Genomic DNA, 15437 nt, shown 5'->3' with positions numbered 1-15437 from the left:
GCCGCGCCGCCGGAACACAATTTCTGTACTCATCCTGAAGCAAAGTTCTTAACCCGAGGTACTATTTCTGGGTTAGTGGAGTCTATAACCTGAAGTGTATGTAACCCGAAGTACCACTGTAGTGTTAGCAGCACACTAGGGATTTGTGGTATAAGTACTGAAGACAGAGAGAAAGCCAGGGGGCGCCATTTGCTGCTCTGCCTCAAGGCAGCAAAATGTCTTTGACCAGTCCTGCTAGCCATCATGGAAACATGCCTTTAGGCAGTAGATGGCAGTAGGAAACTATGTAATCTTTTTGTTTACTCAATGTTACTCAATGGAGCACTGGGAACAGGCAGTTGAAGGCGGAAGTACGGACCTAGGAAGGTTTTTCCAACGGCATTGTCCGTGGGTCAAAGCTGAACTCTTGTTGATTCATAGGCCCATCTTGCAGACATGTGGCAGCAGATCCTGCAGAATGTCAGGTGAGTGTAAAGAGGAAGCAGCAGGCGCTGCTCTTGGGGGAGCTTATGGGGTGGGATAAGCTGGACTTGATATTTAGCTAGAAGCTAAATGGCGAGGGACTGGTCTGAATGCTGGCTGTAGAGTCGTGAAGCCAGGGCAGCCAACCCAGTTCACTGTGCTCTGAAATTAAGAAGCAAAGGGCAGTTCAAACTCCTTATTTTTATTGTGGAGCAATGAAACTAGAATAGCTACCAGCCCAGTTAGGTAATCACAGTCATGTTTCAGGTAGATTGGAATACCTACTTCCTACATAAACATACATAAAAAAGAGGTACAGACATGGGCGTAGCCAAGATTTATGTGAGGGGGCAGGCATGACACCTGCCTGTCATCATTTTCTGTCTGGCTCTGTCAAACAGATTCTGAATGAAATATCTCAGCAACAGTTGTTTTAAATTACTTTTTTTTTACCCCAAGTGCTCAGAAAAGTCTGTCAAAATCTTTCTACAGTTTCTACTTTTAGTTAAGTATTTTTATTTATTCGCTTGATGTCGGGGGGCAGTTGCCCCCCTGGCTACACCCATGGGTGGGAACACCCCCCGATTTATTCTTTTTATCCACAAGCAGATGTTCATCAGGTTGGTAAACACCATATAGCTCTTAATTTCAATGCATAGTTAAGTAGAACTGCTACTTTGTTTTTAAAGCTCCCTTCAAATATGTACCAAAGCACAGACTGAAAGGAGCCTAGGACTGTTTGCAGAGGAAGTGCTGGAAAGATGGACCCCTCCACAAAGCCATCAAGTTCTGATCCTGCTTGAGGCAGATTAGCACCACTAAAGCTGCTTGGTGCTGAATCAACGCCATATTTTACCAGGATAAGGTCTCTGAGTAGCTAAATCCTTGTGAGATTTAAATAAACAAGGATCTGACTACTCTGCTTCTAAGGAGCTCGAAAACTTGGAAGAGGGGGGAGTTCCTGGTTTGCAGAAATCCAGGTGTCCCTTAGTAGCAAAACTGCTCACTATGTCATATGTACCCAAACTGGTGGTTTCATGGAAAGCTACTTTTTCCTGCCACAAACTCACTAAGTGGCCTTCAGTAAATCATTGCCTCTCAGTGGAAAACCTCAATTGCCAAATGAGGGTAATATAGGACATAAGGATTGCAAGAAGATTGTGCAAAGCATTTTGAATGTTCAGAAAAGCACTGCTTAACTGCTTCTGCTGGTTGCTCTATTGTGCTCGGCCAGGAATTGAAATGCTTTGAGCATTAATAAGCTTGATTATTGTCACTGCTGTGCTTGGGGCAAAGGGCAGCCCTTCAGAGAGGCTTTGGCAAAAGAGCCAAAGTACAACCCACAATCACATGCCAGGTGCCCAGTTTACATAAGAGAATGGAACAAAGTTTAGAAATAAGGATGGGTTAGCAGGCAGTATTGGAGAAGGGCAACTAAAATGATCAAAGTGAGCTACCTCCTCAATGAGGAAAGGTTGCAACATCTGGAGCTTTTAATTTGGAATAAATATGATTAAGGGTGGAGGGGAGGGCAGAGGCACATAAAACTCTGCATGGTGTAGAGCAGGCACGTCCCACAGGTATATTGCGACCTACTGGTAGATCACTGGACGTCTGTGGTAGATCACTGGTAGATCACTGGCTCCCCCCAAAGAAGCTCAACATTTTTGCCCTGAACCGCAAAAAAGGGGATAGATCACTGCCAGTTTTTAACTCTGTGAGTAGATCACAGTCTCTTGGGAGTTGGCCACTCCTGGTGTAGAGAAAGTAGATAGGGAGAAGTTTCTATCCTAATACTAAAATCCAAGGTTAACCAGTGAAGCTGAATACAGGAAGATTTGGCACAGGCAAAATGAAGAACCGTATTTTTCGCTCTATAGGACACAGTTTTTCCCCTCCAAAAATGAAGGGGAAATGTGTGTGTGTCCTATGGAGCGAATGCAGGCTCCTTGGCTTCAGAGATAGCAACGCGAAGCCTCCAAAGCGCAGAGGGAGCGCTCCCTCCGCGCTCCGGAGGCTTCGCGTTGCTTTCGCTGAAGCCTGGAGAGCGAGAGGGGTCAGTGTGAACCGACCCCTCTCACTCTCCAGGCTTCAGAAATAGCCGCCTGAAGCCTCCGGAGCGCTGCGGGAGCTCCTGCTGTGCTCCAGAGGCTTCAGGCTCCTTTTGCTGAAGCTGGGAGAGAAAGACGCTCCTGGCTTCAGCGAAAGGAACCTGAAGCCTCCGGAGCGCAGCGGGAACTCGTGCTGCACTGCGAAGGCTTCAGGGATCGCTGCCTGAAGCCTCCGGAGCGCAGTGGGAGGTCCCGCTGCGCTCCGGAGGCTTCGGGTTCCTTTTGCTGAAGCCAGGAGAGTACACTATGCACTCAGTACATAGTTAAAAGTGCAAAATGTGCTGCTGCAGGATGTTGTGATGGCCACCAGTTTGGATGACTTTAAAAGAGGATTAGACAAGTTTGTGGAGGTAAGGCTATCAGTGGCTGCTAACCAGGATGGTGGTGGACTGCCTCTAAAAGCCAGCTGCTTGGGAACACAAGTGGAGAGCACTCCTGTGCTCAAGTCCTGCCTATGGGCGTCGCTCAGACATCCGGTTGGCCACTGCGAGAACAGAATGCTGGACCAGAGTGGTCTTTGACCTCCTCCATCAGGGTTCTCCTTGCATTATGGTGTATTTCTGGCCCCTGTAACCCAACTCAGTTTCTCCGTTAGGCTGCAATTTGATACAGTATTCACTTACCTGACACAGAGCCCCCTTGAAAATAATGAGTCGTGCATATGGATTGCACTGTTGAGGTCCTTTCAGAGTTAACATTTCTTGCTTAATACATAAGCAGCTGCTACTCATTTGTTGTGAAAGACCAAGACATTTTAAAGCAAGACAGTGTTTTGCTTGCCAGGACATTGCATTTTTCCAAGGGCAATATTTTCGTCACTGGGAAATGATGTTCTTCCTCCAGCCAACTCACACAACTGTGAAATTCCATAGAGTTAGAGATAGATAGGATAGTGCCTAGCAAGACATCACAAATGATGAACAAGACACTCCCCTACCATGTCATTTAAAGAGGTTTTTTAAAAGTATTTCTTAGTACTCTTGGATTATGTGTTCTTCACAAAATGAAAAATGGCAGAATACCAACAAAGTTTTCCTAATTCCTGCAGCAGTGCTCATTAGGACTATTTTCTCTTTAAAAACGTGGTTGTGTGTTCACCTTCTACAGCAGGCATAGGCAAACTTGGCCCTCCCTGTTAGCCAGGGATGATGGGAGTTGTAGTCCCAAACATCTGGAGGGCTGACTTTGCCTATGCCTGTTCTACAGCACTTTCTGCCATTTTGTTTAAAATTAATAGTAGTGTATTTCCCCCCTAGACTTTACAGGAATGACAGGCTTTCATACCTCACTGCTTAAGCTAGCTGTATGAAGCAAAATGTTATGCTCAGATATGCCTACATTTGCACATTCATAGCTGTATGCAAAGAAAATGCACCCAACCTCATCCTCTATTATTCTCAAGGAATGAAATTAACCACGTGTTAACTCACAGTTAAAAACAGGTCCAGATTGACAGTTATGCCAAGCTTAAAAAATGGGGACTGAAACTGAGTTCTCCGCTTTGGAATATATTCCCAGACTATGCCCATTCTGTTTATATGATTCGGCTCCTTTCAAATTACCCAGTGTGATAGGAATTTTATGGTCTTAGATATATGGTAATGTTCATAACCGCACATACATGGATCAGCCAACCTGGAACCATTTTGATTCCTAAACTGACCAAATGCTTTCTCTGCAAGGTCAAAATGGAAAAGCCTCCCCATTGTCTTTTCCTTCACAAATCCTGTCTTAAGGGTATGTCTGTGTTTGAATAAGGGTGTGAGCCTGTGACCTGGCCCAGGAACTATTTATCACTACAAAAGACTGGCCAGGCTCCACAGGCAATCCAATCAAGTAACCTGCCAGACAGGAAATAAACAAGGATAAGAGAAAAACAATATTGAAATTTCTGTCTTAGGTTACACCCCTTCTGTGATGTATGTATAATGGGAATTTCAAAAGTCTTTATAAGCCCTTGCACAGCATTTTTGTGGGTCCTCCTCCTTTCCTGTGAGTGAGGGGAACACCCTGTTGCAACAGATCAACAGATCAATAAAGATCGAGCTTACTAGCTGCTTTGCTTCTCAATATTCTCTGGTTGGCCTCTGTTATTTTCTCCTACCAATAGGGAACCTATGTAAGGACTCTATATGGGCTCTTGGATACCCCATAAGGGAAAAGGGCATATTTTTATTTACAACACCAGTCTTAAACACAGTAGCTATTTGGACATCACAGGATGACAGTAGTAACAGTTTCCAACTAGTCTAACTTTTAGAATACCAATAGTGCCTGGAAACTCTCAGTGCAAATTACTATCCTCTGTTTATCTAATCAAAATTACAGGAGGCATGGGTGAGCAGGAGGGGGGGGAATGCAAGTCACCCCAAACAAGTAATTCACCCACTCACCTTACCGCTGGGATTATTTGAATGAAATGCATATTCAGTTATAATCTGTAGCCTGAAAAGTACAGTTGATAACTGGAAATTATTAAAACAAGGCTGCAATCCTAAACATGTCTACTTGAAAGTTCATGCAATCAAAATCAATAGGGTTTACTTCTGAAATATGTTTGGGATTGGAGCGTTAATGTAAAATATACTAATATTTATTTTACAGAAACCTAACACATAGACCAAATCTTGCCCTAGAATCCCCTTTGTGTCTCCATCTACCCCAATCTTTATTTCTCGGGCCACTGCTGATCCCAACAAAGAATGAAATTTCAGTTTATTACCTCTTGCAAGCATAAAAGAGTGATTAAAATGTTTAAAGAACACTTGCATATACAACCTTTGATTATATGCTTTTTCAGAACTACTTTTTTGTCCTATTAATTTCTACTAAGCTACGATTTTAAATACAGTGGTACCTCAGGTTACATACGCTTCAGGTTACAGACTCCACTAACCCAGGAATAGTACCTCGGGTTAAGAACTTTGCTTCAGGATGAGAACAGAAATTGTGCGGCGGCAGTGCAGCAGCAGCAGGAGGCCCCATTAGCTAAAGTGGTGCTTCAGGTTAAGAACAGTTTCAAGTTAAGAACGGATCTCTGGAATGAATTAAGTACTTAACCTGAGGTACCACTGTACCAAGAAGCATTTCAGTGAAAACCCACCATTTGCTTCTAAGGAGACTTGCAAGTACTCCTTCTTTTGCACACATAGATTGCTTATCAGCCTTTGCCTCACAAAATGTTGGGTGCCTTTCTAGGTCTTATGACACACCCCAGAAAAACATGATTGCAGCTTCTTGTGCGCTCGGAGGTGGAGGCCTCCTAGTATATTGGCTTCTGTCTAGGCAGAGGATGAAGACCCTAGAAATGGGAGATGGATGGTGGGGCTCTGGAGAGAGACCACATACTGATGAAGAAGATAAAGGAATTAGACCCTTCAAAGTAACAACATCGGAGGAAGAAATCCAGGTACTAATGAGAAGAGGGAAATGGGGGGGGGGGTGTTATGTGTAAAATTTATGGTACAAACGCGTTTACCCTGGCTTTTGACACTTGAGATGTATATTTTCAGGACCCAGCTTATTTTTGTGATTGTTTTCAACTGCTTTTAATATTGTGTTTTGAATTTCTAACTGCCCTGTGAGAGCTGGAGAGTGTATAAGTCTGCCAACTGAGTAGGATTACACTAAGGATTGATCACATTCCGGTTCTGTAGCTGCCTACCTTCTTTTCAGCCAATCATGTTGGTCATGCTTTTTAGGTCAGATGAGGGTGCTGGTAAAGCCCAAACTGGCCAGGCCAGTTTTCCTGTGTCATTGGGATACTATGCTAGCCATCAAGCTTTGTATCACTGTGACTCTCCAGCTACTAATTACTTGAACTGCAGGTGATCCTGAGGTGGCCATGCCATGTTATCTGATTTTAGAAGGCTGCAGAGGATTGTGGTTTAGCTGAAGCAGGGGGAGGGGGTCAGGTTACATCACCCTAGCAATTCAAGCATTACTGTGTTGGAGGAGGGCTGAGAAGACCTCTATACATTGTTGAACTCCCCACTGGGTAGAAATCATATATCGACTAGATGGAAAGCTCTTTTGACTTGAGTAGGCTGAAAGCAAAGAGTAAGGTTACCATAACTTCCGTCATAGAGCTTCAGTATGCTGATGACAATGTAGTATGTGCACACTCAGAGGATGACCTCCACTTTTCCTACCTAGGCAGTTATCTTTCCACAAGGGCAGTTTTCTCCTGATTGAAGTGCAGAGTGTTTGAGGACCGGGACATTCGCAGGGAAACCAAAATGCTTGTTTACAAAGCTATTGTACTACCAACCTTACTGTGAAACACGGACCACTTATAAATGCCATCTCCAACTCCTCAAAAAATTCCATCTACGGTGTCTCTGAAAATTTTTGCATATCACTTGGGAAGACAGGTAAACTAATGCCAGTGTACTGGAAGAAGCAAAGATCACTAGTGTTGAAGCAATGATTCTTCAACATCAACTTCATTGGAGTGGTAATAATAATAATAATAATAATAATAATAATAATAATAATAATTTATTATTTGTACCCTGCCCATCTGGCTGGGTTTCCTCAGCCACTCTGGGCAGCTTCCAACAAAGATTAAAAATACATTAAAATGTTGTTTGGATGCCTGAGTATTGTCTTCCAAAGCAACTACTCTATTCCAAACTTAAAAATGGAAAGCATAATGCTGGTGGCCAACAAAAGAGGTTTAAAGACTATCTCAAGACAAATCTAAAAATCTAAAAAAATGTAGTATAAACACTGACAACTGGGAAACACTGGCCTGCAAGTGCTCCAATTGGAGAACAGGCTTTACCAAAGGTGTCATGGACTTTGAAGATGCTCAAACTAAGGATGAAAGGGAGAAATATGCTAAGAGGAAGGAATGTTTGGCAAACCCTCACCGTGATCAGCTCCTGCCTAGAATCCCATGTCCCCACTGTGGAAGGACGTGTGGATCCAGAATTGGCCTCCACAGTCACCTACGGACACACTGTTAAGACCATGTTCATGGAAGACAATATTACACTGCTATGAGTAATCGCCAAAGAGAAGAAGAAGAGAGGGAAGACCTCAACTAATAAATTGTCACCTGGTAGCTTATACTGTATTGGCAATATGCTATCATTGACATGTTCACAGCAGCTTCAAAAATTGCAACAGCCCCTTTTCTGTAAGGGACTTGAAAATCTTTCAAGATGTTAAGATATGTTTCGAGGGTCACATTTTCTAAATAGGAACAAAATTAATTATGCTGTCTAGCAACAGGAAAGCTCTCCTGAGTTTTGACTGTTTCAGAATCTTTTACCCAGTATTTGGCATGTATTTTAGGACATGGAACACTCTCTATACTTCCCATTCCCCAATCATACAAAAGAAATAATTCTTCCTAAATGAAATGAAAGCCTCTCTCGTCTGTGTTTAAAAAAAACCATTCTAGTTTGAGGCCTTCAGTCAAAGTCTTTATCCAGCCAGAAACCCATACGAACAACACTGTTTTGCGTAATATTCCTTAGGGCCATATAGAAAGTGCAATCTTTGTGCACCCCTAATATATAGTGGAAAGCCTTTGATCCTCTAAGAACTATTCATGGAGGTTAGGATGCCTCACTTTTGAAAGTATTCTTTATGGGGACTCTCTCTCTCTCTTCTCTGTAGGATTTGTACCAGCGTCTCGATCAGACCCGCTACACACCACCACTGGAAGGGGCTGCCTTCAACTATGGTTTCAACTCCAACTATCTGCAGAGAGTGGTCTCCTACTGGAGAACCCAGTTTGACTGGCAAAAACAAGTTAAAATCCTCAACCAGTACCCACATTATAAGACAACCATTGAAGGTGAATTCTTTCCCCATTGAACTACACATAAATATATACCTGTAATGGGGTGAATCCTTTCAATCCAACCCCAACCCCCCAACCCTATTTTCCACAGTGAGCTGTCTCTGCTGCAACTAGCACTTAAAAAAACTAGCACTTGTCTGTTGGATTTCTGGCAGGAATTGAAGTTCATTTCATCCATGTGAAACCATCTCACACCCCGAAAGGTCAGAGTGCCAGGCCGTTGCTGATGGTGCATGGATGGCCTGGCTCCTTCTATGAATTCTATAAAATCATCCCACTGCTTACGGACCCTGCTGGTCATGGACTGAGTGGCGAAAATGTGGTGTTTGAGATCATCTGTCCATCCATCCCGGGTTATGCTTTCTCAGAGGCCCCTCACAAACAGGGTAAGAGGCAGATAAACCAAAAAGGGTCTTCCAGGGCACTGCTTTTAATTAAAAGCTGTGGTAGATGTCTTTTAATGATACTTTTTCTCCCCACTGACAGGCTTTGATTCATTGGCTGCTGCTCGAATCTTTCACAAGCTAATGCAGAGACTCGGCTTCCAGGAATATTATCTACAGGGTGGAGACTGGGGTTCCAAGATCACCACAAACATAGCCCAGATGGTGCCACAGTAAGTGGTGGAGGTCCTTCTCTCTATTACATGTGGTGGTGTAGTGGTTAAGAGCGGTAGTCGCGTAATCTGGGGAACCGGGTTTGCGTCTCCGCTCCTCCACATGCAGCTGCTGGGTGACCTTGGGCCAGTCACACTTCTTTGAAGTCTCTCAGCCCCACTCACCTCACAGAGTGTTTGTTGTGGGGGAGGAAGGGAAAGGAGATTGTTAGCCGCTTTGAGACTCCTGAAGGGGAGTGAAAGGCGGGATATCAAATCCAAACTCTTCTTCTACATATTCCTCATCATTCAACATAAATTAGTGGCTGTGCATATCTATACATTATAAAGGTAAAGGTAAAGTGGGTGGTGCTGTAGTATAAACCACTGAGCCCCTTGGCCTTGCTGGTCAGAAGGTGGTTCGAATCCATGCGACAGGGTGAGCTCCTGTTGCTCTATCCCAGCTCCTGCCAACCAACAGTTCAAAAGCATGCCAATGCAAGTAGATAAATAGGTACTGCTGCAGCGGGAAGTTAAACTGCATTTCCGTGCGCCCTGGTTTCCGTCCCATTGCACCAGAAGCGGTTAATTCATGCTGGCCACATGACCCGGAAAGCTGTCTGTGGACAAACGCTGGCTCCCTCGGCCTGAAAGCGAGATGAGCACTGCAACCCTATAGTCACCTTTGACTGTATTTAACCGTCCAGGGGTCCTTTACTTTTACCTTAAAGTTAAAGGTAAAGGGACCCCTGACCATTAGGTCCAGTTGTGACCGACTCTGGGGTTGCGGCGCTCATCTCGCTTTATTGGCCAAGGGAGCCGGCGTATGTGGCCAGCATGACTAAGCCGCTTTTGGCGAACCAGAGCAGCACACGGAAACGCCATTTACCTTCCCGCCGGAGCGGTACCTATTTATCTACTTGCACTTTGACGTGCTTTCGAACTGCTAGGTTGGCAGGAGCAGGGACCGAGCAACGGGAGCTCATCCCTTCGCGGGGATTTGAACCGCCAACCTTCTGATTGGCAAGTCCTAGGCTCTGTGGTTTAACCCACAGTGCCACCCGCATCCCGTATTTTACCTTCATTTACGTTATAAAGCAGGGGGTTATCTAGGCATAATCTTTCTTCATGCAACTTGGTTGCAGGGGTAGCAAGGGTTGTTGTTTGCAAGGATGGATGTCGGAGAATATAATGAGCATTTGTTGTCAAAGTAAGACTCATGGAAGTAATTGAGAACAGAAACATAGGTTTTGGATTACATCTGCATGAGGAATCAATTTCTGCCCTGAAGAAAATCCAGATTTTGCTCCTAAGTGAACTTATGGCAAGCAACTGAGAAATGCCAGCTTGCACAAGAACCACTATTAAAAGCAGTATTAAATAACAGCAATATATCCCTGCCTGTGTATACAAGGGATGATTATATCTCTTCCCTGGATGTCACTTCTCCCAAGTATTTTCTCATTGTTCTTCCATATTTGCTGGTTCTGACTCTAATGCTAGCCAAAGCACATTTACTAGAAAGTTCAGGAAAACTCTCCATGCCTTCTTTTCAGATCTGTAAAAGGGCTTCATCTGAACATGGTTTTCACCAGTAACATTAGCTTGGTTGGTTTACTACTGGGAGCCTACGTACCATGGCTGGTGGGCCTCACCAGGGAAGACGCACGTCGTTTATTCCCATACTTTGAGAAGCACGTGTATGAAATTTTGCGAGAATCTGGTTACTTACACATCCAGGCCACCAAGCCTGACACGGCAGGTTTGTTGATCATCCTGTGTTTTGTGATGCCCCCACTGAAAAAGAGGCATTTTAGTCTCCCCAATACAGAATGAAATTATACTAGCTAAGGCACATAGGAATAACTGCAATAAATTATAGAGATTTGGATTAATCAGGCTTCATTAATTATAACTTTCTATTGCAAAAGGGACTGCAAAGAGACTGAAGGATGCCAACAATTGCAGAAGCAAATGAGAAAGGGCAAAGTAATACAGTAGGATTACAACTTATGTGCATTTAACCTGCATGATCACAGCTGTACGTGCTTGGTAGCCGGCCACCTGATATTGCACAAATTAAACACACACAAGGCAGAGAGCTCAAAAGCTCTTTCCATGCCAGGTTTTCCCAGCACAAAAATAGCTTTTAAGCTCTCTGTCCTGCTTACCGGGCTCTGGGAAGGTCTCACACTTGCTCTGGCAGGTAAAATTCCAAGGTGTTGTTTCGGCTATACGTGATTTCATATTTATGCCCCTCCCCGGAATGTAACACCTACACGAGACTACTGTACACACACACAGATCTCTGTCCCCCACTTTTACAGACAGCAAAAATAACTCTGCAAGTAAACGAGATTCACACAATAAGCTCCCCTGGTAATGGGCTTACATGGAGGGAGGAGAGCAAACTGCCAAGGTACCATAGGTGAAAGTCAGCAGCAACCCCTGTGCTCACACTGGCCACTTTTCTAGCCAAATGCATTTTTTCTCCAGCCAGGTTAACTAGATCCTTGGAAGAATCAGGCCCTTGCAGTTAAGACATCCAGAATGATGTGGCATTAAGTTGGTTGCAATCCAAAGCCCTAGTTCTCACTTTGATCTCTGAGCAAGTCCCATGCAGGGCCCAGTTCCTAGCCAGAGGTGGTGCAAGTGTCTGATGTAAACGGTAATATGCTGTTTCCCTGATCTAGGTTGTGGATTGAATGATTCTCCTGTGGGACTTGCTGCATACATCCTGGAGAAATTTTCCACCTGGACAGACAAATCATTCCGGAACATGGACAATGGAGGTCTGGAAAGGTCTGTACCACAAGTGTAATGGGGTGAGGATCCTTTTTAGGAAGGGGGAGGGGAGTTCTCATCTCAAACAGCCAATAAAATTGGCGTGTGTTTTTTTAACCTATTACTGCTTTTCTCAGTATACTCTTAACACACCCCAAAGGTAGCATGTTATTAGCTCACTTTCTATTTTGTATTAGTAGACCAAATTGCAGTCAAGTACCAAAGGTATGATGGTAAAACTATGACAATGCTTTAAACTCCTCTGTTTAGGAAATACTCTCTTGACGACCTTTTGACCAATATAATGATTTACTGGGTCACTTCCTCCATTGTACCATCAATGCGCTTTTACAAGGAGAATCTTTCCCAGAATCCCCAGAATGCTCCTGACAGCAGGTAAGAGGTACCAGAAGCTGTTTTAAGAGAAGTCATTGCACAGCAAAGATGCTGTGCTTTCTGTCTTAAGGCATTTTTATAGCTGTTATGGTGGTAGTAGCAATAGCTGGTTACATAGTAGAAGCACAATATTCCTGTTTCATCACATCCAGAAGTATTTTCTCCAAAACAACAAATTTGTTTTTGAAAGCAAGTTTTGAAATCTTACATGCTTTGATTCAAAGGAAATAAACAAAGCCCCAACTAGCATTATGGAATTCTTTGGCCATGCCTAAAGATCAGGTAATTGTTCTCCAAGTTTTAAGTTGTCTAAATGATTCACTGAGAAGAAAGTCCATGATGGCTTCTTTCCCAATTACCAAAACTATCACAGGGTCCATTGTTGCTATAAAGCTGGAATGAAAGCTTCAAACCCAACTCTCTTGCAACCCATCTGCAAGAAGAGAACCATTTAGCCCTCATGGTTGCCAATATATTATTAGTTGTTGTTGTTTAGTCGTGTCCGACTCTTTGTGACCCCATGGACCAGAGCACGCCAGGCACTCCTGTCTTCCACTGCCTCCCGCAGTTTGTTCAGACTCATGTTTGTGGCTTCAAGAACACTGTCCAACCATCTCACCCTCTGTCGTCCCCTTCTCCTTGTGCCCTCAATCTTTCCCAACATCAGGGTCTTTTCCAGGGAGTCTTCTCTTCTTGTGAGGTGGCCAAAGTATTGAAGCCTCAGCTTCAGGATCTGTCCTTCCAGTGAGCACTCAGGGCTGATTTCCTTAAGAATGGATACGTTTGACCTTCTTGCAGTCTATGGGACTCTCAAGAGTCTCCTCCAGCACCATAATTCAAAAGCATCAATTCTTCGGCGATTAGTATTCACTAGTAAAGTTATATTATTTCTCCTATGAGAGCTCAGGGCAGCTTACAATTAAAACATTTGAGTGCATCTCTAGATACAACTCCCGTAATGCAGCAGACAAGACACTATTGGAATCCAGTTCACATTTATGCCCCCAAAGTCTGAGCCTTCAGTGCACTCCTGAAAATTATCCACTTTGGTGACAGACATTCTGAAATGGGGTACCACCAAGGAGAAGACCCTATCTCTTATCATTACACAGCAAAGGGACCTTGAGCATGGCCTCCCTCAAAGATCTCATAGCAGGATTCAACAGGTACTTAAACCCCATACCATATAGACCACATTGTGGAACGCTTCCACATCCAGTTATGTGGTTATTAGAACAAGAGTTATAAAGGCAGGTTGTCCCAGTCTAGGAACGGCTATAACTAGCGAACCAGCCATAGTTTAGTTTGCATACATGGTAAAAAATTGGAGAAGACAAAGGATACAATATGTATTAATGGGTGAGCTATGGAAGAGCATGTGAGGTTTACTAAGATAAAGTGTTTTGCAGTTCCTATGTTATCTAGTAAGCTCTTGAGAAGTTATGGTCTCTTCTGCTACAGGGTTGAAGTCTATGTTCCTACTGGTATTGCTGCCTTCCCTGGTGAACTTACTCATATCCCACGTTCCTGGGCAAAGAAGTTGTTTAAGAACATTGTCACCTATTCCTACATGCCACGGGGCGGACATTTTGCTGCCTTCGAGGAACCAGCACTTTTAGCTCAAGACTTCAGGCAGTTTGTGAAGAAGGTGGAACACCTGTAAGTTAATATTAAATGGCACAAGCATTGCAGAGAGCTCTATGAACCAAAAGTTGGAAGCTTTCCGACAACTAAACAGTACTTAAAGCATGTATTTACTCCTTAGGTTTTGGGTAGGCAAGTATTTTTCTATGAGGCTAGCTGTGGAAGCCATACAAAGTAGTGTGAAAAAAGGGAAAAGACACTGTTTACATTAAAGCAACTTCTTTTTAAAGCCAAGGTAGTAGAGTTCTTGTCTTATTATGATTTTACAAGATTTGTTACAAGACAGATTCCTTTTACATTTCATTTCACCTTCACAAAAATCAAACAGAAACATTTCCCAGGGGTGAGGAACCTCCTCATCTGGCAAGCAGCCTCTCCTCTTTCAGTCCTGCCTCACCCAGGATTATGCTTTGTGCAATTATGCTTTAGAAAATAGGCTTTAGCTGCTTCAATGGAAGCAAATTGCCATGCAAGGATGACAATTTTTGGTAGAAAGTTACCGCTGGGAAGGAGCTCCCCCCTTGTGAAAAACAGCTTGCACTGGTGCCAGTATAAGCCTAACTGCTGTGCAGGGGGAAAGGTGGCGTGAGAGAGAGAGAGGCGAATGGAATGAGGGTGTGTATTAGTGGCTATGAACCTCACCCACTACTGCCTTGTAGTCCCCCAACAGATTTTCCTCAAGGAAATATGGCAAGTGGGAAGAAACAGTTCCTCAACCTTTTTAACACAGCGTTCTGCATTGTAAGATTATAGTGGATTACCACTGAGTTTGCATGTAGGGGCTATAAAGTTAGGATTAGGAACACTGTCAAGGGCTGGGCTCCACTATATAGGCAGCCTTTTAGAAGGCAAGGCAACTTTCCTCATAATCCATGCTATTTTCTCTGGAAAAAGTGTTGTTGTTTTAAAAAAATACATTCAGTAGCTATAATATTTTGTTCTACAGTAACCGATGCAGCTTCTTTTGTGCTTCTGTTATCCTTCAACAGGCATTTTTTAAAAGCAGGATGTTTGTTTAGCCTCTCCCAGAACAATTAGAACACAATACAAAAATGTCCCAAAGGTCAGAAAATCCATAATGCTGGAGACTAGAGAAACTCTCCCTTAAAGTTTGCAACTTTTCTGGCCCAGAACAGGCAAGCAGCTTTGTAAATAAATAATAGTTTAAATGGAGCTCAAATGCCTTTGGCCCAAGAAGTAACATATGTTCTTAGATCTCCCATAGGTCTCAACTTTAACCTGAAAACTTCCAAGCAGAACAAAATTCTTATTACTCCTGCTTCCCATCCCAAAAATCTTTCCTTAGGGAACTGAGGAAAACCTATTACATCCAATTATCCTTACATCTGTCATGAGCTTCTTTCGATAAATGTTACTCCCACCTAAACACATAGGGATCTATCCTCAGGAAAGCCACACTTCTCGAACTAACTAACCTCTTCCCTCACTTCAGTATAAAGCGTTCAGACCCTTCATAGTGGGTATGTTCACATTAAGTAAAATGTTGCCCACTGGTTGGGAACAAGATGCTACTTCCTTTAATGCTTGCCCAACAGTGGTTGTCCCAACCCCCCAGCCCTACCCTGCAATTTACCTTCATTGATGAAGAAAATCAGTGCCATGGTACACT

General features: G+C 43.5%; 1 protein-coding gene across 1 annotated transcript; it reads left to right on the top strand.

The window, feature by feature from the left end:
- Positions 1-305: 305 nt before the first annotated feature.
- Positions 306-14041, top strand: LOC308474155 (epoxide hydrolase 1-like). The gene is made up of 9 exons (XM_081000238.1): positions 306-464; positions 5772-5982; positions 8202-8382; positions 8544-8774; positions 8875-9004; positions 10540-10745; positions 11677-11785; positions 12038-12163; positions 13625-14041. Exons 1-9 carry the CDS (start codon positions 436-438, stop codon positions 13824-13826), a joined length of 1425 nt encoding a protein of 474 aa, XP_080856364.1. The 5' UTR covers positions 306-435; the 3' UTR covers positions 13827-14041.
- Positions 14042-15437: the final 1396 nt, after the last annotated feature.

Source organism: Podarcis pityusensis, assembly GCF_964106645.2.
Source record: "Podarcis pityusensis genome assembly, chromosome: 3".
Lineage (NCBI taxonomy): Eukaryota > Metazoa > Chordata > Lepidosauria > Squamata > Lacertidae > Podarcis > Podarcis pityusensis.
The sequence above is the reverse complement of the archived record's forward strand: the minus strand, read 5'-3'. Positions and strand labels throughout refer to the sequence as shown.

Excerpts from the sequence above, each read along its gene's own strand:
- LOC308474155 (XM_081000238.1), top strand. The coding sequence starts at position 436 with ATGTGGCAGCAGATCCTGCAGAATGTCAG. Across the intron at positions 465-5,771 it reads CAGATCCTGCAGAATGTCAG|GTCTTATGACACACCCCAGA; the intron begins GTGAGTGTAAAG and ends GTGCCTTTCTAG. Across the intron at positions 11,786-12,037 it reads GACAATGGAGGTCTGGAAAG|GAAATACTCTCTTGACGACC; the intron begins GTCTGTACCACA and ends TCCTCTGTTTAG.